The 26,269-nt window shown below is 30.6% G+C and overlaps 1 protein-coding gene across 3 annotated transcripts; it reads right to left on the bottom strand.

Annotated features, from left to right (window-relative positions):
• Positions 1–125: 125 nt before the first annotated feature.
• LOC126838042 (putative sodium-dependent excitatory amino acid transporter glt-6) lies at positions 126–22,089 on the bottom strand. 3 transcript variants are annotated; one of them, XM_050572131.1, is made up of 12 exons: positions 21,832–22,089; positions 12,286–12,435; positions 8,755–8,880; positions 5,130–5,340; positions 4,761–4,803; positions 3,911–3,981; positions 3,673–3,819; positions 2,948–3,181; positions 1,415–1,606; positions 913–1,047; positions 754–838; positions 126–672 (listed from the first exon to the last, which is right to left on the bottom strand). In XM_050572131.1, exons 1-12 carry the CDS (start codon positions 21,857–21,859, stop codon positions 565–567), a joined length of 1,530 nt encoding a protein of 509 aa, XP_050428088.1. In that variant the 5' UTR covers positions 21,860–22,089; the 3' UTR covers positions 126–564. The 3 variants fall into 3 exon arrangements, with proteins under 3 accessions (XP_050428088.1, XP_050428087.1, XP_050428089.1); XM_050572130.1 differs by lacking the exon at positions 21,832–22,089 and adding an exon at positions 14,840–14,979; XM_050572132.1 differs by lacking the exon at positions 21,832–22,089 and adding an exon at positions 12,571–12,735.
• Positions 22,090–26,269: the final 4,180 nt, after the last annotated feature.

The raw sequence follows: 26,269 nt of genomic DNA, 5'->3' as shown, positions 1-26,269 counted from the left end.
TGAGCTATCTCTCCAAAAATAAAAAAAATCAAATAGCGGTTGCCATTTGGGATACTGCAGTGGCCTATTTATAATATGTATTTAATCTCTATGATATAAACTAATAAAAAAAAAACCACAGACAATGTTTAACAGGTCTTAACAATTAATATAATAATAATTATTACATGTATATTATAATATTGTAATTTTTCAGTGTTAGACGCGATATCTCTGTGTTTCGAGAACACCACAATAGTACAATAAGTTTAACACATGACTAGAGTCATAAACTATAATATCTCAATGTTTACTGGGTAATTAATAATTAATATTTTATTTAACTTGAAACAAATTATCAATAAAAACTCGAGTCAAGCCAACTGCGCGGCTCGTTAAAAAAAAAAAAAATATACAAAACACATACAAAAATAGTCTTAACGCACTAATAATTATACACTAATAATTATATATATATATATATATATCAAACGACAAAATTAACCGTATAAAATATAATACTCGAGTTAAAATTAAATTTAACATATTGTAAAGGCATCGACAAAACATTGTGTATTCGGTTGGTCACACTGGTGTGTTGGTACAATTGGGATTGGGCAACGGCTGTTCCTGCATGACAAACGTGCCGTTAACGTGAGCTTCTTCGATGTCTTTTTCTTCCGGATAATCGTTCTGGTAAAAAAAAAAATAACGACCATTGGAAATTGTTCAAGACAAGCAGACTTTTTATTTTATTTACAAAACAATAGTTACCTCGAGTTCGTTTTTGGACAAATGTTGGACGATGGCCACGGTGTAACAGTCTCCTATTAGATTGTTAGTGGTCCTGAACCTGTCACTGTTTTACAAAAGGCGGGGAAGAATTAAAATAAAAATAATAATAATAAAAACCCTAGTTAAATGTATAATTACACGAGCCAGTCGACGGCGAACAGCAATGAAACGTCTTCGGTGGGCACGTTGATGACACTGCACAGCATTACAACGAGAACAATGGCCGCAGACGGGATGGCAGCTGAAGACATACTGGCAGCGGTACAAGCCAACCTGTGGAAAGGATATTCAAAGGTCAGTACTCTACAACTTACATACTTGTCGGTATGTGATGATAAACGTTTTAACATGAACCTAACACCGTGTTGGGGCGTAGAGCATATTGTGGGGGAGGGTCGGGGGTCAACAGAAATTTGAGTGCTAAAATTTTGACATAAACAAAGCATTCCACTTGACATTAGTTCCAGTAGGTATGCCAAGTAGGTATTGGTGTATGTATGTGCTAAGGTAAACGTGACGGTATGTTTGAAGTTTTCTTTAATTAGTGTGTCGGTAAATATACCGGGAATGCAGGTGGGGTCGAGTGTCATAATGTGTACACACCACGTTGTTTGGCTTAAGTGCTCTATAGGTCTCTTACCCAATAGTGAATATTTCACCAACGCCCAATTGTAAATTGTTTATTTGCGCCAAGAACAGTAGCGCCACGCTCAAGTAAAGCGCTGAACCGTCCATGTTGATGGTGCCAATCGGTAGAACGAACTTGGTGATTTTTGGATTCATTTTCAACCTTTCGTCCAACACTTTGAACGTTATGGGTAGTGATGCCGACCTAAAATTCGTTATTAAAAAAAAAAAAAACATATAAAGTATACAGTTTGGTAAAGCCATTTGTGTGTAAATCAACACGAAGCGATCCTATCCCAATGATATGTTAGAAATTCCAAGTTGGCAAATGAAATTGTTGTATTTGTTATAATATTATAATTTGCATTTTTTTTTTTTGAAAGATTATTATACCTATATTGCCTATACAGTTTCAATCTATTTGCATTTCACTCCAAATTTCCCATTTTGCAACAGGCAACTCCCAAACTCTATACTATATACTTATTTCCAGTTCTAAAAAACATATTCACTTCACATCTGGATAATATGCTACCGGAATGTCACTTATCATTATAAAAAGTGAGTAATGTACTTTAGAGGTAACTGAACTTTCATTTTACCATTTACATACATTCATTGTTCTTATTTTTTTTTAGATATTTTCTATTATTTTTACAAACACACTTGGGGAAATCATTTCTTCCCAACAGTCTCAATACCGTTTCTTTTGGGCATTTTAAGTATTTTTTTAAGTCCTTTTTTTCACATCTATAATCTTTTAAAAGTGTACTGTATAAGAAAAAGAAATATTCGAAGAAAATAAATTTATTGTAATTTTAGAACCCTATTTATGATACCTTTTCTATATTTTTGATTAATTAAAAAAAAAACATTCACAGGCTGTTACAATATTATGAACGATTCCCTCGTTCGTTTGAAAATGATTCATTAGTTTAAAGTTTTTTTATTTTTTTAGAAAAATTGGATTTGAACCGTTCAAGTTTTTACAGCACGTGTAAAATTAAAATCGGATCTATATCTGATTATTTTATTTGTAATCTATTAACAATCCTGGATTACTTTGATTAATTAAAAAAATAATACAGTAATCCTGCCAGAGTTGGACAAAACCCGGGCTTTTTTGCAAAAAAACCCAACCCACTTGGGTATTAAGTGATATGAGATAAATGATAAGGGATGCGTGATAAGAGACCACATATCCATGATAAAATGTTTTTCCAGAGATTATTTCTTATAAATATAATATATTTTACTACAATTGAAGAAAGGGTCAGCGAATAAAGTGGTATAGTGTAATATAAACACTATGTCGATCGGAAAAGGTTTTGATTCACCAAATATCGAAAAAGTTCCATTACTTTTTAATATTAAGTTACAAAATTTCCGAAAAAACCGAACCCAAAATACCCGGGGAAATCCGATGGGTTTTGTAAACCTGGAAAAACAGACCAAGGGTTTTCAGGCTTGTCTGAACAAAAAACACATCATTGGGACAGAGTTGTGATGTGTTAAAAAGGTGCACAAATGGGTGGGGCCCACTCACTTGGAAGCCGTGGCAAAAGCGGTGGCCAGTGCCGGGCCCAGAGACACGTAGTACGGCCACGGCGACTTCTTGATTATGAAGAAGTAAATGAGCTGCAAGACGACCAGCTGGTAGAAAAGGAATCCGCCCACGGTGGTCATGATGAACAGGCTGAGCTGGATGAGCGTGCCGTAGAGGTCGGCCAGTGTTATGATCTTGCCGGCGATGACGCTGGCCACTCCGACGGGCGTGAACCTACAGAGACGTTCTGTAATAGAGGTGACGGATTTACATAAAAAAAAATTCAACAGAAACCATGGCAACCCCCTCGGACTCGAAGTACGAACAGACTGGCTGTTTTTTTTTTTTAAGAAACGGAGACTTGTACGTCTCCCTGACCTATATTTTTCTATAGGTGGACTTGCTGCAGTCGTCTGCGGACAGCCAGTCGGATGACTGACTCGTGATCAAGACACTCTTTGAGAGTCATAATAAGCGTTAGTTGTAGAAGACTCATATATTCTCCAGAACGTCCGACGACTACGCGGGCGGCAACGTATAGATAACTTAGCGCCTTACACCAGCCGGTTCCTGTGTACTTTGGGGATATTATGTAATTAGTGTAATGGGGGGGGGGTGTGGTAAGTGGAGAATAAGAGGGGACATATATATATATATCAATTATGTACGTAGAAAATACTTATATTGTTGCGCGGGCTTAAATTATATTTGATTAAGTGTTGTACCATATTACTCCGGTAAGTATTTTTTGCATAACTTCGTAGGTAACGGTAAAGAAGTTGAGTACCGGTCGTTTGCGTTCGCCCAGGGTGCCTAAAATCGTGCCGAAAACCAGGCAAAAGAAAATTATGCCCAGCGTGTTCGTGCCGTCTCTGGAAAAAACGATTAGAGCGCATTATGGAATAAGATTATTATGTGACATACACGTGTGTCTTGTGAATGGGGGAAAAAAAAGGTAATTACTTGTACTTGACGACCTTTTTCAATGTGTTCATACCGTTTTGGCCCATAATCGTTTCGTATTCGGTCAGGGTCTATAATGTAAACACAACATATTATACAGCTAAATTCATCACTTCTACATTCATCGGGTAGACTGTTGATAAGACAATTGAACAGAGAACGAGTGTAGCGGAGACGATCATGCCAAGAAGGATGAGTGAAGTGCCTGGGGAGGATAGATTAAGAAATCAATACATAAGGAAGAGTCTGGGAGTTGCATCAATCAATTGTGAGGAAAACGAGTGACGAAAGGTTGAGATGGTTCGTGGTCATGTTGGCAGTGAAAGTTGTTATCAATATGAACGTAGAGGCCATAGAGAGTGATAAGAGGATAGCCACCCCAGGCCGACCCCATGTAGCTGGGCGTGTAAGACGAAGATGGAGAAGAAGTTAGGCTGTGCTAGACATGATTTGGTAGAAATGCTAATCACTCGGTCGTTTGAAACGAATCAAAACTAGTATCGAAAATGTTAAACTGTGATTTGTGAAAAGAATTCGTCCACTGTAATTGCAACTCACGATTGTTGCACTGTTGGTAAAGTTACAACTATACTTAGTCAAATAACGTTTTGAATAGGTGAAAATCTTTAAACAATGCAAAATATGTATCCGGTATCGGTGTGTATTATTTTTAAATCAACGCGTTGAAAACATAGTCTGACGATTTGAATGATACACAAAATGCTTTGGGAAAACTTTCACCGCAACTGGCTGATCATTTTCATTGGAAACAATACAACCGACAGCGTCGACTTAGATAAATATTTGGTTTTTGGCTGTAACGCTACCATGAATAGCTGTCATATCTTACCTGTTGAAATGCAGCTTGAAACAAATTATCCGGTAGCAAATTTCTGAAATTAAATTTGAAAATATTATACAACAGTAGACAATTCCTACAGACGTTGTAATACTTTATGCGCTGTGTTATTATTTAGGTATTTAAACTATTTACACAGAAAGTACTAGGATGTACTAGGATTTTTAGTTTAGAATTTGATTACATGCAATTTAATATGTACTTTGGCTCTAAAAGAGTCAATCAATGCATCTTGTCAATGATGTATTGGACACGAGTCATAGATGTGTATAAATAATACAGAATTTTGAATTCAACCGGAATTGAATATGTTAATTGATAGATACAGTTTGATTGTATGACTTTTGTATGTGTGTTTACCTTCCCATGTCGAGGAATCCGTCCATGATTTGCATTTTTTTCGGTCCGGAAAATGACGTGGCATTTGTTCCTCTTAGATTTGGATTTCCCGGATGTACGAGCAAGCCCAATGTCAAGCCCAGGCAAACGTTGAACACCGAAGTAAGTACAAAGTACACTATGGTCCTAACTGCTACTTTACCGTTTTTACTTATATCCAAGTTTGCGGCACCTGCCAACAACGATTATAGTGTTAGGGTATTACTCTGTTATTTTCACTGGAGATCATTGCTAATTTGGTGTGTAAACTACATCGGAACCGCCCGTGGTCGTTCAACCACAAATAATATATTCACCGAAAGGGTTCAAACGCTATAGACCAAAATAATTACATATTATACAAAAGTACATAATAAAATACGTCAAAATTCGAAAAGGTAATGTGAGTAACCTATACATGTATATGTTAGCTTAAGGAGGCTTACTCAGGAGGTTCATTTTTGTTTTCTGTTGAAGTTCTACACAAAAGAAACCCGCTATTCTGTAAATTTATCTTACCATTTTCCGCCATCTTTGTGGGAATTAAAACCTTATCACATGATTATAACTGCTGTCATCACTGTTTATAACAATTACAAGTCAAATTGATACCACAGAATCACAGTTAAAATGGCCGACGTCGACTTCAATTCTTATCAATAGTTAGCAAAACTTATTTTGAAGTCATTTGATTCTTTATTTATTTTTATCCGATTGTCACAACCTCCATTATGCACGTTTGTGTCGAAAATAAAAGAGCCCTTTTCGACATTACAAAAATCAAGTTGGAAAATCTGGTTTTAGCTTGTTGAAAAATGGTAAATTTAAATTGCGGTTTGTCTATGAATTAAAAAAACTCGAGTCATCATTTGATGAATATATTTTTTCAATTTGCTCAACTTAAAATAATTAATAGATAAAAAAAAAAAAAAAACGTCGACGAGGCATAGCAAAATTGTATTAATCTTTCTATCAACATGGTTTTTTTTTATAATGTTTTTGCACGAAAAAACCGCATGTCTGGCGTCATCTTAATAATATTATATATTATGTATACATGTAGTTAAAGTTCCAAACTCCAACGATCGAATAACCTGCGTCCATAGACTGACGGACTTTGATCGACGGACGATAATTATTATGCTAATACAGTCACACGTTTAAAAATAACCGATTGGCAGTAGTTTTATACACGGTGTGTTCGAGTAGATGTAATAATATTAAAGCTGTGATGTGTTTATGACTGCATATTTTTATTGAAGATTTATAACCAAATTCGATAGACAAAGACTAGATTTCAAATCAGCCAACTCGTGTCGCATATTATATTTGTATATTTGACAATTTTGAGCATATATTTGCCTAAAATGCTTATTTCTAGATTTTAGCAGCATGTTTGTAGGTGTAATACACTTAAAAAAGGTTCCAATTTATTATATTTTTCTTTTATCGCGTTTACTTGTTATGAGCTAAAGAAAACCGTACACAATATGAGAAAAAAAATACTGGTTATAAAATATTGTCTAAAATAATCGTCATTGTTCTTTTAGATTTGAAAAACCCGCCAAAACAGTTATAATTCAATGTTAACCTTATACATAATAATATATACATAATCCTCATACCTTTTTTTTAATAATAATAAACATACTGTAAAATTGTATTCAAATTATTGTAAAGTCATATTTTTGAAAAACTTGGCTAAAATGTTTAGCCGATTTTCATAAATGCGTATAATTTTAACATTTTTAAATGTATATTTTAATACATATTTTATGATTTCATTAACACCCGAGCTCTAGTAATAAAACTTAGCATATAATAATTATTATACAACAACAACAATAATGGGCAAGCTTTGGAGCAATTAGAACCATTTATTAGAACAAGGACCCAATTTCGAATTGTTGGGTTTTAAAAAAATTTCTTATGCTAAATTAAAAGTTAAAAATTAATATTTTATGAATAAAATCAACCCGTAAAATGGTAATCATTTAGGCAAAATTACAAAAGTTTTCGTTAAAAAAAAATAGTTTTTTGTCTCCTAAAAAGAAACCAACATTTTTGAAATTGGGCTTATGTTCTAAAATAAGCGTCTCAATTGTCATCAGAACGGTGTAAAATTTTAGATTTATTATTTTTTTTTTATCGATTACCACCAATCAATTGGAGCTTGCAGAGTTTTGCAAATAGCTAGCACCTCCTTTCGAATTGCTGCAACGTTGACTAGAGAAGTACTGAATTTATTATTCCCATTGTGTCGAAACCGAGCCAAAGGGATTAATTTCCAAAACGAGCAAACTGTGCGTATTGACTAGAATAAATAATTAAATCGGTCTCTGCAACTGTGTGGGAAATATGGCTTCTGGCGAATTTGTTTCATTTTCCGGCACGTCCCAATATTGTGTTCAGACTATACAAAATTGTCTCATTTTCTAATCAAACACTGCACGAGAGGGTTTTAGCACAAGGCTAAATGAAACCGACGGTCGTACATACAAATATGTATTATGTCAGTTTAATCGATGCTTAACATATACATATATATATATATATATAATTTTTTCATTCGAAAATTGACAATGCAAGTTGTGTAAAATTAAAGAATATTAGGTTTTTATTTTCGAATAGCCAGCAAGCGTTGGCCTTACTACTGCCTTAAATAAAGTATAGGCATTCCGTCAATTAAGGAGATAATTATTAGATAGTTACAGTATTATAATTTTCAACGTGCAAACACTGTGACACGTTAAAGTGATTGAATTTTATACGTTCAATCAAGTGTAATATAAGTACACACAGTACCCGAATTCATACCAAAATGTTTCGGAATTTAGAAGATTGAAAAAATAATATAACTGCAATAAAGAATGTGTACAAATGCAAATGGAATACCTTAAAAAATGCCACTTGTCAAAAAACGTCGACTGATTGTAATAAAAAAAATAGCGTCGAAGCAAACATATTATACCAAAAGAAATATTTTAAATATTGCTAAATAAAAGTCTTATATAATAAAACATATTATAAATTGAAAATTAAAAATAATAAAAAAAATGTATGTCGGTTAAATATTTAATTTTTTTAATTTAATTATTTTACACAAAAAATAGTAATAACAAAAATTGAAATCTTCGAACTCTATCAAGTTTATTGTTTTTTTTTTTAAAGTCTGATAACGGTTAGTTTTATATATTGTCATTACTTTGGTAAGTCAATCAAACGGTAAATTAACAAGTCAAGTGTGTTAGCCAAATGGGCGCCGATATTGTTGTTAAAAGTCAATATATTTGTATGTTATTGCGAAAAATTATCAAAGATTTCTAGGTAGTAATCTATATAGTAATGATATAAAATGTACTTCTGTATTTATATGACGTAAAATAATTACAAGCCGGTCGAATAATTATTATTTAATCGATTGAAAACATTGAAATGTACTTGTGCGGGAGTCAATGTACGTTAAAGGCAATTCAAAGTGCATTCAATGACACAGCTATTAGGTAGGTTATTTCTCAATACAACATATGTATACATACAACTGTATGTAGTAGATTATTATTATTACTAGCTGATGTAAACTATATAATAATTATGGTACACGTACCTATGATTAAACACGATATTATGAACGGCAACACCATCAGCTTCAGAGTCCTCAAGAATAGGTCACCGGGGTATGAGATCAACGTGATAGTGTCGCTGCTAAGTTTTAACGGCCTTAATACAAGTCCTGAAAAAACAACAAAAAAAAACAATATTCAAATAAACACAATTTTTTCCGTGAAAAATATAGTAGGAAAAAAACAGTACAACATTAAAAAGTATTAATTTTCAATAATTGTCGTTCCTAAAAATTTTGAAATATTATGCACTAAATTTGACACTTATGTATAGTACACGTTACTTCATTAAATAGATATATTATTATAATAATCGTTAACCGTAATTTTGCTTATCGACTTGGCAATTAACTATTTAGTGACGCAATCGCAGTGTACACGAATAATTATTATTAATGCCCTTTTTTTTAAACTATATGAAAAATGACTCAAAGCCTTTCTATTAAATGACCGTCGTTGGCTCAACCATGTTTGAGTTTAAGACAATTGCAAAACAAGTATTTAAGAAGGTTAGTTGAAAAACTGAAATAGTAAAAATATAACTATTCTTACATGTATTATACATGTTTTGTTGTATGTATATATATTTGTTTATGCTATATTTCATTCTTGTTCTTAAAATGCGTTAAAAAATACTTTCCAAGTCGTGCAGATTTTTTTGATTTTTAATTTGTTAGAGAATTATTTTAAATATATATATATGTATATTATTTTATTAATAAGCAAGTAATTAGAAAGTATGAAAATTAAAAGGGGAAAATGTTCTTTTATGATATACAACTTTAAAGCTCTGAATGAACTGTATCAGATAAAGGCCTGACACTCATCGCTGCACTTAAACATGCCAAGGTCATCCTAAATAACAAAATCCCTTTATCGGTTTCAATGGCTAAAAAAAAATTGTAAAAGCTACAATTTAAATCAAACAATTTATTTGTAATTTTTTTTAATTGATATTTTCTATCTTCATGACAAGGTCTTACTAATGCGTTCAAAATCAACTTTTTTATTTCTTAAAGAATAAGAGAAAATTTTAAAGATGCGTTTATAAGATGCAACACACACACAGACTTTTTTCAAATTCAAATATTTATACCGCACTGGTATGAAATCCGATCTACCTGTATATTATCTTATATCAAAGCTAATACAATTATCTATCTTCCCACTATTAGCGTGTAGTATTTTGTCTTTTTTCCTATTCACGACAAGCTCTTAAAGTTATCGACATCGATTTTTTTTTTCATTTCAATTACCACATTTGGTTTTTTTTTTGAAAAAGCGTTTTTCTTATAAAATTTGTTTTACTTGATATTGTGGTAGAATATTGTGACAGTATGCATACCGAAACATACTTTAATAAGAAAACATGATTTTATTTTACACTAGAAAAAAAGCCTAATAAAATGTTACGTTTAAACCAAAGTACAACCGTGATTAAAAAAGTCTTACAAAGTAAAACTACTTTAAAATATGTTGTAATATTCTCAAAATTAATATTGTTTTCTATATGACACTTTTATTTTTGTTTTTTTTAAGCATATTAATTTGATATTGAATAAAAATGTTATACACAGAACAAGTGTTTTTTTTAATTTTTATTAAATAAATATAAACTTTCAATTTCAAGAGTTTTGATTAGAACAAAAGGTCAGTTTTACAACTTTTAAAAAATTCCTTAGGCTAAATTAAAATGAAAAATTAATTTTTTTTTAAATTTAAATCAATCCAAAAAAAATGTTCATAGAATAATAGTTTTTTGTGTTAACCAAAATTTAATATTGGGCCCTTGATCGAAAAGCGTCTCAATTATAAAACACTAAAATCGCTTTCCAAAGAAAACTCCCAATGTAAATCTGCGGAGATAGATTAGGTATTTATGATTCGAAGGCTCATGATCACATTCAGAGTTTATAACTTTCAACTATAAATCGCTATTTTTATTTTCAAATGTTTATCAAAACTCAACCGACATAAATATAATGTTTACACACACACATACACATGAAAACATATTATGAGAATACCAAAACGGTACTTAATGTAGAGAAAGAGAGAAGAAGCGTGTAAACAACATACACATATAGCAAATAAACACTTCTCACAGTTGAGAGTTGGACATGTTTTACACTCCTGTCCTGTAAGTATTGAACCTCGCTCAAGATGGGTATGTACCTATATTATACATATATAGGTGTGTTTTGTATTATAATTACACATGCGCGTGTATCTTATCTTGTACACATTTTATGGGTGGTGTTTCTGTGGATTTACATTACACGGTTTATGACTTACATGTCTACCTATACTTATGTTTAAGACAGCAAAAATAAATAACTTAAAAAGTTGGCACCGACGCGCATACTGCGTTGATTAAACGTGTATTATTATTATTATTGAGAGAGAGAAAAAACATAATCGATTGATCCGAATGCACAAACCGATTACTTTGTTTTTGCAAAAAAATGCAAATTATGACCTTGTGATTTTCTTAAGGTCGTCTTGTTCTCCTCTTGTTGAAAACGAGCGCGCGCGCGCAAAATGATCTCATCCGAATAATAATAATAATAATCATCATCGTTGGCGCCCACACTGTTTGGATCGGTTTCTTTGTATTTGTTGTATTCTAAACGGCGATTGTAAGCTTTTTAATCTCATATAGATAGTGAAACAAAAAAAAAAGAAATCATAATTTGATGCAATTTGGTGTACCCGGTCGGCCTATCATACGATTTCAAACTAGTGGCGACCAGATTAAAAAACGTATATATTTTTAATATTAATCATCAACAGGCTTACTGACCGACACGCGATTTGGGTGTTGAGTCATTAAAATTGTTGTTGGTCGTGGTTAATCTTTCCAAAGTCTAACGAATGATAGAACAAATTAGTTTGATTTATGTCTATGTAGTATGTACAATTAAACTGCCTAAAATCGCAACTCTCATATCGACCAGCCTTATCGTTTTTAATATGTAAATGTTTAATAATTTCCATACAGCTAGTAAGATTAGGAGAATAATGTAAGCGTGTACTATGTTAAAATGTTGTTTGGAAAATACCACTTGTTGTAACCGCTCACAGTAAGTAAAACGATTTAAAAATTTATAACCAAATTGTTTCACTCAAAAACACTGCTGACCATTCCAAACGGGTGCCTTAACCGCATCGTCTACTCAATATGCAAATTTCACTTGACTGAAACACTTATACAGGTGGCTCTACCGTGGGCCTCCTCCTTATCACATTGCCTTATCACTGTTAATCTTTTCTCGAAATTACTTATTGTTGTAATAATTATAGTATAGCGTGTAAATAGTCTTAATAAAACATTGACCCATTGTTACCATTGTCCGGTTAATGGCACCCATTAAGTTAAGTAAGCATACCAAAATAAGTGTATTTTGATTGCACAACGGACACCTATTCTTCTACTCGACCGTCGAGTGTTGTAGGTAATTATTATTATTATCAAGTATATATTTTATATATTTTATATTCGATATTGGACTCACCCAAGGCAATGCCGAACGCGACCGACGTGAGGATGAACACCAGAAACCTGTTGGTCTTTAGACATTCCAAGATCTTGTTGGCTTTTGACGTGTTCGTGCCTTTGGACACGATCGTGAACGTTGATTCCGCTCGCGTCCCTTCCATTTCCTCTGATAAAACCAAAAAAAAAAGCACACAGTAAGCACACCTAGTAAACGATGAAAACGACAAAGACAAACTAAATAAAAAAAAAATAAGGTTTTTTTTGTATGTGGGGAAACAAAAAAAAAAAAGGGCACACGCACTAGAGTTTTTGGACTAGACCATCAACAGACCGGGTTTTGTTTGTTTGCAGAATTAGCACCGACCGGTGGCATCGGTCATCGGACACGGACAAAACACTGAGGTCTGAGGACAATGTGCAGTTACAGCCGGCCAAACATGATGAAACAACCGCTGGAGTGTACGCATACTATACACCTATTATATGTGGATTAATAGCAGCCGTAGCTGCCATAGTGGTGGTAACGTCAGAAACTGGTTTTCCACTGCAAGAGAATGTCGGTCGACACACAGAGTCACATGCGTTTGTTGTACACAGCACATGATGATAATAATATTATGGATAGATCCCACATTGATATTTGTATCCGATGTCATCCTCCAGCTTTACCAGAGAGAGGGGGCTCACCGTGACCTTAGTCACAACACAATGGGCAAACACCTAATTGTATCCATCGTCATCTTTTCTGAGGTGCAAATCGTCCGTCAGGGTTAAGCATATACATAATATATACTTTACACATTGTAGTGCATATTTAAAGTACAAACTTAATTGCCGGATTCATAGCAGAAACACAGCTTTTAAGAGCTTGCAAAGTCAACGATTTGCGAACAGGGAAAACGATTATTGTTAAAAAAATTATGAAAACGACCATCAGCTAACTGCTGTCAATGCATAGAGCTAGGTTTATTAGTCAAGTAAGTTTTTAGTGTCTTTAATCCCACTTGAGTTATTGAGGTTTTCTTCTTACAAGCAGTTTTTTTTTAAGTGGCTTACATATTATTATTGTTGTATTGTAGTAAATCCCACAGTACAAGCCCATGTAATTGCGTTGGCCCTACTTATTAAACAGGAAATATATAACAGTTTTTAAACATAAAATTGTGTAAAAAAAATTGACATCACATTGTATAAAATCACTATAGGAAAAAAATATCAATTAAACGCTATAAGATATTAGGTGGATCCACTGTGAAAAAAAAATCACCTTGTATAAAAATAAATCGCTTGTCTATAATACCTTAAGGAATACGTGCATCGTATAATAAATATAACCTATCAAATTAAATAGGTACAGTTCAAGTAGTCAATTTTTTAAAAATAAATAATTTATATTTTCTCTGAACCTACCTATAGAAGTAGTATGGATTTAAATCGATATTGCCAGTTGAAAAATTGCTACTTCTTTAATGGAAATCTTAGAAAACACACGTTTGAATTAAAATTAAGCATGAAAAATATTATTATTTGTGTCTTTATAAATTTATTGACGATAACCTGTAAATATTTTGATGGAAAATAATTTCCCTTGATAAACTAAATAACTATATTTTTGTACAAACTGTAGCTAATATTAATAAATAACGAGTAGGTCTATTCTGAAGTTAAATCAATCATTGGTGAATGGTTTGAAATCCACTGCCTGTTTACTATACTAAAACTTTACAATTAAAAAGTGAGTTCAGTACATAAATTTGCTCGAAAGTGGTCTATATCTATATTTTAAGAATTAATTTTCTACAAAAATACTCATAAAGTATTGAATTCATGTACTGTATGTTTTTTTTTTTTGCTGTGCTACTTATAATAAGTATACAAATTATGACTTCATACAAGATTTGTCGAACAATAATTGCCTATACAATTGTTCCTTAGTATATTTCGGTGTGAAGTCCTCTTAGACAACGTTTCTTAATTTTTTATCTGTGCCATAGACTCATTTTTTTTTTTATAATGATTCGCAATTTTCAAAAGACAACAAAAAAAAGTCCAGAGAAACATTTTTTTCTGTTGCAGACAAAATGTGCGATTTCAGTTATTACTAAACAACACATACCTAGTTAAGATTTTAAAGTAAGTAAACACATTAGTATATTAGCACATTAGTATTAGACTTTTTAGTATGTTTAGACTTATTTAGTAAACTCATTTAACAATTTTTTGTACATATTCATATATTTTTTTTTGTAAGACAAACGACGTTATGATGACAAAATGAAGTTATTTTTTTTTTTTTATACATTTTTTTTTCCTAAGGACTTTTATACAAATACATTATTACCAATAGTAAATTGTAATTTTTATATCTCCAACCTGATCCAAGCCTTATCATAATTATTAAGAATATTTGCTTAATATCATACTGCAGTCGATTATTATTTTATTATATTATAATATTTTTATTTTTAGTAGATTTTGCAACTAAATAAAAACCAAAATAAAACAAACATAACGTACATATTCTGAAATTTAAAATCGTGCAGAAATAATTGATTGTTAATTATTTATACCTTTGTTTGTCCATTTTTCTGGAACGTCCACTTGTGTTAGTTGATAAACTGGACGAGTTCTGAAACTTTTGATTTTTTGCACCAGAAAATTGGAACACGAACACATTGTGATAGAATAATAATATGCTAATGCAAAGCCAATGGCGTTTGCCCGTCGGTTTTATAAACTGGAACCCCGATAAGAGAGTATTTAATAAACGTTTTAAGACCGTTTAAACGTTATCGTTTGATACTCTTCGCGGATTCAGCAGTATTCTTGGAATGATAATAACTTAGAACAATGCTTAAACGGACACTAAGGCGACAGTAAAATATAATGATAATGTGTAACTTGAGAATATCTATTATTATTATTATTATAATAACGCTAAACATATTGTTATGATTGGTAAGTATATTGTATGTAGGTAGTTACTCAAGTATACAAAAAAAAAGGACTTTTTTAATATAATTAATTCTAAACTACTATTTGAGAAAAAAAGACCTGTACTGGAAATTAACCTGAAAGTCTAAAAAAAGTCTAAAAACTAGTTGCATTTAATCAATTTTTTAATCACGATTATGGAAAAATTACCCTTAAGACTTTAAGCAAAGTAAGCCGTCAAGTCTACAGGCAAAGTAAAGTCTACAGGAAAATTGATTCTAAGTGTAAAACAAAAAAAAAATTGTTTTAGATATTATTAACAAATCCGTGTATTAAATTTTATGATATTTCACAAGAAATTATAATAAAATACATATTTTAATAAATTTTACTTAATAAAATGATTACTGTTTTTATTTTATTTTATTAAAAAGCCATACTTTGTCTTAGTTTGAGTATAAAAAAATAAGCCATCTAGATTATATATCTTTAACAAAAACATAACGATAATATTATTCAGGTACCAGGTGACGACTGTTGATTGCTTCACATAAAGTATAAACCTGGAAATTTAATACATAAGTGATTTTTTGTTTTTACATGAAAAAAAAATTTCAATGTAGATTTTTGAGTAAATTATGGTAATTATGTTATAGCCCTACTCTTGGTCCACCTCCAGTCTAATTTTCAGACCCTAAGTACCAAAACTACTTGCTTGAAAAGGGGAAATAAATACACTCCATCTACACCCCATCTAGGGGGAAAATATGTAAATTTTGTTGGTGTTTTTCAGGTACAAATTTTGATCTATAGACTTTCAGACACAAAAATAAAAACACATTGTTGTAAAAATTGAAAATAAGCTTCATACAAAAACTGTTAACCCAATTTAAATCGTTATCGAGCACTTAATTACATATTATATATTAGAACAAATTAAATCTACTTGACCCGGAGAGGTAAACTGAATTTAAAATATCTTATTATTTTAAACTTGAAATTGTTCTAAGCTAGTAAAACAAAACTAAAAATACTCATAAAATAAGTGCAGAGTTACAAATACTTAAAAATAAAACAAATTTGGTAACACATTTGCTGAATTTTTCAAAATACTTATTATTAAAAATAATATGCTTAATATTTTGGTACCATTCAAAGCTATGGTCTATGCACTGGTATATTTAACATTTATATATTAACATATAATAATCAATTCAATTGACTTGAAAAAAAGTAATTAATTACTGATATGATATGATTGTACATTAGTTCCACTAATACTTTTATCGTCATCAATTATGTGAAGGTCATCAGTGTAGTTTTTAAATATTATGCCTCTGATAAAGATTAAATATAATTCCTACATTTTTCGACTTGTCAGTCGACAACTTTAATTGTGGTAAGACAAATGATCCGTTGAAAACTAATGTATGATTATGGCTTTTGAATGTTTTAAATAATTTTATGAATTGTATCACACCAAACCGATATAAAAGAGTTTAGAGGTGGTAGAAGAAATTGTGTATTAAAGTAAAAAATGCCCAAGTTAAAGATAAAATTATTAAAATAGACTTGCAAATTTTATATTATTTTTTTACCCTAGTGTTTTTAACTATTTAATTACTTCAAATAATACTTTAAATTTACATGTTGTGTTTATGTTATTCAAATAGTTATAAAGTATAAAATTATAAAGTAAATTATTGTTTAATTGACATTATATTTATAAGTTATATCTTTGGATAAAGTTTGTAGCAATTGTATACTTGTGACTTTACGATTAACTTCTCACAAATGTGTACTTCAATTATTTTCTCTCGAGGTTAAGAGCTTTATAAGTCTAATATTACTATGATTATTTAATGAAACAAATTTACTAAAAAACAAAACAAATGACCAAAATAGTTTAGAAGGTTCAATTTATAAAATTATATTTTAAAATGTCAATTAATTTTTTCTTTAATTTGACAAATTGTGTTCAAAATTAAGCATTTATTTGCAAATTCACAAAGTAAAAGCGAAAAAAGTGTATGTGAAGTAATTGATGGAAAGTAAATTGTTGTATATTATTGCGAATAGAAAACTAAACAACGAATAAAACGTTTTTTTTTTATATAATATAAAGTTGATGATATTCGAAACATATCATGATTATAGAGTCCAAGAAAGTATTTTGAAAATAATTTTTGTAAAGGTAAGTCGGTTTCTTTATAGTAGATTTGTATCAAAAATTAATTGTTTTAATTCAGGCAAAAATATACTCTTCATAAATGAAAAAAGTTGCATATATAATGGTGAAAATAAGAATAAGTATTAGAGCGGCCTTAAGATTCTATTTTAATAAAAGGTTAACACGAGATAGCAGTAATTCATTCTGAACATATTTACACATTAACTTTGACACTTAATTAAAACCTATATTATTGGCTGTTCGAATTTAGGTATTCTCAAGTATTGAAATTCGTTAAAGACGAGCAGGATTTTTAAATTTAACAATCATAATTGGGTCTTTTATCTATCTAACCTACTGACCCATATACGAGAACAGTTCCAACCGAGTCTAATCAGAATATAAAAAAAAGACATTATTTAGGAGCATTATTATTATAATTAAAAAAGCAAAATATGTTGAACAATATTTTATAACGGCAAGTCCTAACAAAATATTATACTGAACTCGGTATGATACATTGATGTCAATAAGGATAACGACGTAGATAAGACATCATAAATAGATAAACATACATTGTAATTGGCGGCAAAGGCCAAACAAAAAGTAGTGAATTAGATACTGTTATTTTTATTAGATGCATTATTAATTTAATAAGGTTCGATAATATTATATTTGCTTTATATATTTGCTCATATTGCGCTCTTTACAATGTAGTTCTGTTATCAAATCTTCTTATCAAACGGAAAATAATCCCTTACTTGCGCTGATAGTAGTTATCACGAAATTGCAAATTTCAGTAGTCTGCAGATTCTAAAAATAGTTATCATGAAGTCTAATAATAGTTATCAAAAACTATGTTTTGATGAAAAAGTCCATGTTCAACATGATTGGGAGAGCAAAAGTCCAACTGGTCTGGTTAGTGGAAAGTCCACAATATGTTATTATGTAAGTACGAGTAAAAAATAATTTTTAATTTTAGTTAATTTTTACTATTAACAGTTAATTTTATACAGCGCACAATTGGCCTCACATATGGCTTGGGTTAATAATAAATTGTATTATCTAATAGTTTTAAGATTAATTTTTTTAAACCACTGCTGAGAAGCAATAAATTCTCCCAAGTAATTTTATAAGAAATGTATGTGTTTAACAGCTATAAATTCAACGTATCGATTAATTAAAAACTATATTATCTTAATTATTTAATTCTTCTAAAATTTGTACGATCAATATAAATATGTTAAGACAGTACTACCATCATTCTAATTAGTTCCTATTTGTTCGTAGTAGGTAAGGTTAGGTTAGTGTGTATTTTTTTTAAAGAACCTCTAGAATAGCCAAAACTAATAAGATTATAGGTTTATGTAATCTGGGTCGTAAACAGTAACATGATCCTATGTCCTGAAAAGGTGATTTTAACATAATATATGAAACTTAAAGTGTGTCAAACGCGGTGGAAAATGTGTGGACAATTATATTTTGATGTGACAGAGGTTACAGATTTAAACTTTGAGTGATCAGTAGTGAATTTTGCTTTGATACCTAGTTTGTAAGTGTTAGACTTTGGGAGTAATTATCATTAGCATTTAGGAAGATCTAAGTCTAAGATAAGTAAGTCTAGGATAAATCAGAATAATATTGTTCTCATGTATGAACGACGGCTACATCTCAACTGGATCATGTATTAGGTTATTGTTTAAGTCATTAGACAATTATGTAAACAAAGTACATACATACATTTTAGCTTTTGTTCAGATTTGTGTTGTACAGTGTGTAACAAGATAGGATAACTGTTTTGGTAATATTTAAAGCTTAACCAGTGTTATTGTATAAGCTTGAAAATAAGCTATTACCTTTTAAAAATTAAAATTCAATCAATAGACCACAACCAGGGACGTTTAAAAAACGACCGTAGACACTAACCATAATATTATTATTACTGTAATATATTATGTTATTATGGGAGTTTTAATGACGTCAAATATTATCTATATATTATATACCTACGCTCCATCATATTAGTTTAGATTTTTGTGTGTGGTAAATAAATGATTTACGAACGTGTCGAAATTAATTAATATTAAATAATAATCATTGTTTGAATTACCACATTTTGGTCTTATTGATGTTATTATATTATTATTATTATAAAAAAAATTAAACATATATGTTATCGCAAATTTTATCAAGATTAACCTATTTGTGAGCTGTGAGAGTTTCGGCTATGATTTGATAAAACTGTGGCTTGGGTCAAGAAGGGCTAGTGTCAATTTTGGGCATAAACCAGTCAAGTACATTTAGTAAAACATGTTTTATATACTGTAAACTAATGACACCCGAGGGCAAAAAATGTAAAATTCAAAAAGAGTTTGGCAATAGAACTGAACTGAAAGAAAACGTTATCACCAACTGCGTCATTAGATAGTATAGTTAGATTAAAAATAATCTACAATCATTATGGTTATGGTATTGTTGATTAAGAAACGACGTGTGTACATACAATATTTTTTATTTACACTTCTTGTTAAATGCCTTTGTTTTTGAGAGTTTAACTTGTATATTTTATTGTTGTGTTGCACAACAATAGTATAAATTTAAAACGGATCAAGGTAATTTAGCGGACCAACAATAATTGCGGCGGACAACGGCTAAATGGAGTTTAAGAAATCATTTAATTAGCATTAATCAATTAGATTATTAGTACCTGTTTTCAAAAGTGTCATAAGACAACATACATTTTCCTGTAATTTGTATTGAACCACCTCCATCCCACCTGCCCGCTGATATGTTGCCATTAACTTTTGGTTTCTAAATGTCAATCTACATCATGTAATGATATATTAATGTAGAATATTTTTTTAATTAAAAAGATTTCTCTAGTCTAGTTTAGCTTATAAGAAAATACCGGTAGATTTAGGTTATTTTCATTGGAGATATTCTTGTATATGAATAAAGTGAAACACCTATGCAAGTGCTATTTGAAAATCGAAAGCTTATGAAAATATCAAATATTTAACAGCTTCGATAACCGGATTTTTAATTATATATGTTATAATTAATTAATAATTATAAGCAGTGTTCGGGACTTAAGCACTTGACATCATAAAAAAAGAGCTTAGGCCTATATAATGTATTATTACAAAAGCTTACTTGTAATGAGTTTATCATATAATCCCTATAATCCAAAATTATATTTTAATGAAATCATTATTAAGTACTTAAAAAAATTATTAAATATGCGTAAAACGTTTATTGGAAAATATTTTAGCTTTTGACTGAATATAAAAAAAATTAGGAAATCTCTTCAAAATCTTCAAGTCTATTCTCTCATATTATAAAGTACTATATATGTACTTGTGCCTAACCTGATAGCAAGTTTATTTTCTATTACCATTATAAGGCGTGTTACACATAATTTTCTTATAAGAAAAACATTTTTATTCCGTTTAAAAGCAAAACAAATAAAAAATTTAGCAGTTAAATTAATATTTTAGTTTTTTCTTCTGCCATAAATGCAGTGTTTACTGTTACCCTAGTGATGTATAATTAACATAATCCATCAAATCCTAGTTGGAACTTGCGAAACACTTCTAATCAAGAATACAATGATAAAATTAATGTTACATACTTCAAGTGGCTGAAGAAAAACAAAGAACTATATACACTTTGGTAATTTCTTACTGTACTGGTTTAGACAGTACTTGGTTTATACTATACTGGTTTAAAATTTACTAATTTGCAGTGTAGTGGTTTACACTGTGCTTGGATTTAAATTTAATACGTTTGAGTGAAATTGGTTAAATTCATTTAGTTTCCATTCCAATGTAAACCAACATTTCACACTCATAGCTTAGTAACAATGTTTTAATTTTAACCCAAAATTCAATTCACCTTAATATAAAATTCTTTAGTATTTACTAATTATGGAGATGCTACGTTTCTGTAATATTTTATCAATAGTATTTTAAAACAACTATGTGCGCTTTCATATCGAAAAAGTTCTTGTCCTAACTTGGACTTTTTTCTAGAAACCTTTTTGAAACAGTTTACGCAAGAACTTTTTTGTTAGACCTGTAAAGTTCTTTCGAGGTCGTTTTGGCCAGGATATGTATGACCAATGTGTAGAAATTCTTCATTATTAAAGTTTCCACTTGAATGTATGTACAATGTAAACCGATTTCCTAAAAAAGACCTGGATTGAAATGTTTAACGGTTCTGGATGTATTTGCAAATGGGAATACCAATTAAAAAACTTTAATGTGTGAACATATTGTTTGAAATGTTCTAGTAGGAACTGGCGAGAACTCATATGAACAGGACTTTTATCAAAAACCTTGTGGAACTTTTTATCGAAAAGTCAAATTGGATAGGATGCTTCGTTGGGCAATTTTCTGTGTTCGAAACAGCTCTAACTGGAACTCTTTGGAAACGATAATTTTGGCGACACGCACTTACCAACGTTGTTGGCATGATTGATTTTCATTTCTGATTCCAAGGCGGCGGCAACAAGGGCGGCTGGCACGACCGTCTTGATCGGTGTTTCGGCGACGGATTCTTCGATTGTGACCTCGTTGGCAATAATTAACGTGGCTGTTGTTATTATTATCGTTATCGAGGCGTTGAAAAGCAAAGACAGACAGCGGTAGTCGGACGTCGGTGGAGAAACGCGGATCGGACATTATACAGTGGTCGCGTGGAGCGACCGGTCGTTGTGCGGGCAATGACTGAAAAGGCTGCCACCGTCCTCCTGGTGTGATGGTGTGTCGATTCGGGGCTGCCTTTTTGTCACAACTCACTCACTCACTCTCTCTCTTTTTCCCTATGAACACCAACATACAGACATAATTTATACACAAGCTCATATTATGATGGTGGTTGGAGAGGTTAGGTGGTGTTGTGCACACTACTCTGGCAATCGCCATAAACCGCTGTTGTTGTTGTTTGCTTATATATCATAGTGTCACACACACCACCACCAAACAGACCGTGTCCTTTATTATATTTTGACGTTTACCCGTGTGTACAACGTATTATAGAGATATATATATATATAATACCGTCGGCAATAATGAAATTGTCCACGCGACACGTCCAGGTACTTGTCCCCAGAATTCCCCAGAACGTTGTTCAATCAAAATATAGGTACGATTGTTAACCCTTTGAGAGGGTGTCTTGTCGATGATTATCAAAAATGGTAAAAAAAAAAAGCCCGTATAACGGGGTGGGGGGGAGGTCACAGATCTCTGTACGTGGATTTCTACAAATCGAAAGTGATGAAATCGTTTTCAAACAAACGCTTCCCGTGCGCAATCCGTAATGGTAGAAAGTTACAAAAATCGATAAAAGCATAATAATATGTCCTGGAAAAATGTATTTTTTAGTATAAGGGTGGACTCGGATAATTGTTCAATTCATTCCCATCCGAGGTCGGTATCCTGACGACACTGTTCATCTTTGATTTCACTCTGATGTGCTGTAACAAAATCATTAATTATTGTAATTAACATGCATGTGTTATTGGGCTGGATACAAGAAAATGCAAGTCATTATTTTCGCGTGACAATAATAAAAAATATTATAGGATAAGAGATGAGTGATAAGAGATTAGAAATATGATATAAGATATTAGTGATAAGAGGTTAAATCTAATTTTCTTCATACATAAACCAACCGATTTCCGGTGGAACTTCCCCGATGGTTTCCATTCGAACGTGCACTGTAAACTGAAAAAAACTCATATAAATAATGTATTTTCTTGATATTATTAAGAAAACATGCCCGCGAGCCGACTCTTACACAACGTTTTTGTTTGTATTTGATTTTTGTTGTCAACATATTCCGTGAAAACCAATAGTAAAATACTAATCAAGCTGAAACAAATAATGTAAACATAATATAATATATATTATAGTATTCTTTTGCTCAAACTGTAAGTGTATATTATTTGATAATTTTTTTTTGATTTAACGTGTTTATGTACATAAAATCTGCGAAAAACAGCAGTTTTCTGGCAATTAAAAAAATTATCTTTAATAGATACCTACTATTATACACAACTGCTCGCACCCAAGATTTGAGTAAATCTGATAAATGGAGAAATGTATTTGACGTTTTCCCACACTTGTTTGATGTTCAGTGTCTGGCTTCATATGGTTTGTTTCCTATCTAACGGTAGGATCTAAAAATAAACTCATATTTTAAGCTTAATTTTATTTTACATTTAATTCTAATTATTTAAATTGCCACGAACAGAGGACGAAAGTTGATGAATTTGTATGTTTTATGTATTTTAATTTCGTTCTGAAAAATCCCACGACATTGTTTTTTAAGCATTTTTCATAACAATTCAGGTTTAGTTGCGTAATTTGTTTTTTATATTAGTTAAGTGCAAATAGTAAGGTTTAAATAATAATAAATTGTTTGTATAATGTTCGTTTTTGTATTCATTGTAGCTTTGCAATTATTAATATTAAAATATAATAAGGAGGACATGGTCCGTCGTGACTTAATAATAATTGCAAATGTATTTGAAGGGTCACGGGGAAGAAAAATCAAAGTCAATGTTTTTGTGAAAATGAGATACTATTTTATTTTTCACTTTTTGTATAAGTAAAATGAATTTTTTTTTTTTTTTTACTCAAATACATTTAGTTTACGGAGTAAACATTGTGTCACATTATTTTGAGTTATGTCTTAATAAACTGGGGATGCGAATTATATATTGAATTATGTATAAGTATAAGAATGCTAAATCAAAAAATATATTTAACTCATTTAATTTTCCCATTTTTGTCTTTATTAATGTAAGTCTTGTTTAAACTTTTTAGATTTACAGAAAGAATAAGCAGACATTTTTAAAAGTACAGTCAAATATATAAATGTCAGCAAATCAAAAAGTTAGCACAGTGAAATAGTTTTAACAAGCTCTACTGATGATGTTGGAATACCTAACAACGTTATGATAATAATTTTGTTTGTTTTTTTTAATAAAATATGTATAAGATACTCGCAGAGTTGTATGTTTATTCGAATAAAACATTATCATTTAGATATAAATCATAGATGACACATTAAATTAATTTAAAAGTTATTCGAATAAGGTTTTGTTTCAATACATTTTTACTTGTATGAATCTTTTTAAAGAAATATTTTAACCTATACATTTTAGTTGGCTAGTAGATTTGCCAAGTGCCCATGTAATGATAACAATGTGAACCCTTGTGGGTTTCAAGATAGTTACACGAAGATGATGATGAGTAAATGTAAGATTGTAGTTGGCACTCATCAGCAGAACTAGATTTCAATTAGAGAGCACTGTCAGTTACTTAAGTAAGTATAGTTATAATGACAGTTTGAAGCATCCGATGCGATTTATGTTAGTACTAATATAGATACTATATAAAGCAATACAAATACATTTTTTTTTTGGAAATAGAAATGTTATTAGTTGAAAGAGAAAGGGAGAAAAAAGTTTAAATAAATATTTTGTATTGGTAGTCTTATAATTTTTTATTTCTATTTATTTTATTTGTGGTTTAAAAAAAATGATTGTATTTTATATAAACTATAAGCAACTAGTATTTATTGTTTATTCAAATAAATCTTATATATACCATAATATTATATTTTTTCTTTGCTACAAATGTTTAAGATGAAATTTCTTTAGTTGAGTAAAGGCATAATATTATGTCGTCCACTCAAAAATATTAACTAAAATACTTATGTATTTTAGTTGGTGTATTCTCAAGAAAATGTATTAATAATACCTGGTTAAAATTATATTGTTTCACGTATTCAACCTTAGTTGAAATAACAAATCATTAAAAAAAAATGTTGTAGGTATGGTTTTCTTATGGTAAATTGAACGTCGATGAAAAACTAGGACAGTTGTAAATCTTTCTTTCCTAGAGTTGATATAATAATAAGTCATTTTTCAAAACTAACACAAGATGTTTTCAATTAATAACCACCACTAATACAATTAACTAAAAATAATACCTTATTAAATTAGTTAAATATAAAATACACATACTTCAATAAGAATAATGATATTATTATGTTATAAACTTATTTTAGTCTCTTGGGAAAAAATCAAATCATCTAGTACATTGTTTGTTTGTTGATAAAACTTTAAAAAACAAACTAAATGTCGTTAAAAAAATTTTTTTAATTTTTTAAGGAATATAATTATTCATATTATATAACACTAGAATATTGCGTAAAAATACCAGTGCAATGGAAACTAAAACGTTAATGTACTACCATCGCCGAGCACAGTCAGTCAAATGTATAGCGAGCTGGGTACATCTAAGACAAAAATGGATCTTGACATACAATTTTTCAAAGAGTACATGCGAAAACAGTATCACATTTCAAACCCAGACGGTAAAGTAGTATATTATTTTTTTTAAAAATATAATTTATTCTGGTAAAAAATATTGTGCTCTTGATATTACACACCAAACAATTATTAATTAGACGATTAAAATATTATCAAAATGTTTCTGTTCATGTGTAAGAATAGTTTGGAGAAAACCAAAGTAAAGTTTGACCACCTTGGACTGTACTTAATTTGGACTGTGCTGGTCGTACTGTGCTGGATTTTTACTAATTCCAGTTTCGTATTGAAGCGTTTGAATGTGATAAAATCTTGTTCAGATTTAATAATTGCTTTGACTCAACTTTGCTAACTTCTTCTGTACTGATTATAGTGTGCTTGGTTTTTTAAAAATTATTATTCAGTGGCTGTATTAGCATATTTTACACACATAATCAAGTTTAATAAGTTTATGTATTCTTCAAATCTTATGGACAATGGTGGAAAGATTAGCCAGTTACCGATTGGACGGCTATTGTTTTGCCTGGGGTGTACTTAACTTAAAAGGTTCTTTCC

This window comes from Adelges cooleyi, unplaced genomic scaffold (assembly GCF_023614345.1).
Source record: "Adelges cooleyi isolate 19-005CV unplaced genomic scaffold, UGA_ACOO_1.1 ACOO_flye_CR_arks_rails_tigmint_CR_PRNA_30, whole genome shotgun sequence".
Classification (NCBI taxonomy): Eukaryota; Metazoa; Arthropoda; class Insecta; order Hemiptera; family Adelgidae; genus Adelges; species Adelges cooleyi.
This window is presented reverse-complemented; position numbering and strand designations above follow the sequence as displayed.

Excerpts from the sequence above, each read along its gene's own strand:
- LOC126838042 (XM_050572130.1), bottom strand. The coding sequence starts at position 14,945 with ATGTGTTCGTGTTCCAATTTTCTGGTGCAAAAAATCAAAAGTTTCAGA. Across the intron at positions 12,436-14,839 it reads AGAAAAATGGACAAACAAAG|AGGAAATGGAAGGGACGCGA; the intron begins GTATAAATAATT and ends TGGTTTTATCAG. Across the intron at positions 3,820-3,910 it reads AAAAAGGTCGTCAAGTACAA|AGACGGCACGAACACGCTGG; the intron begins GTAATTACCTTT and ends CGTTTTTTCCAG.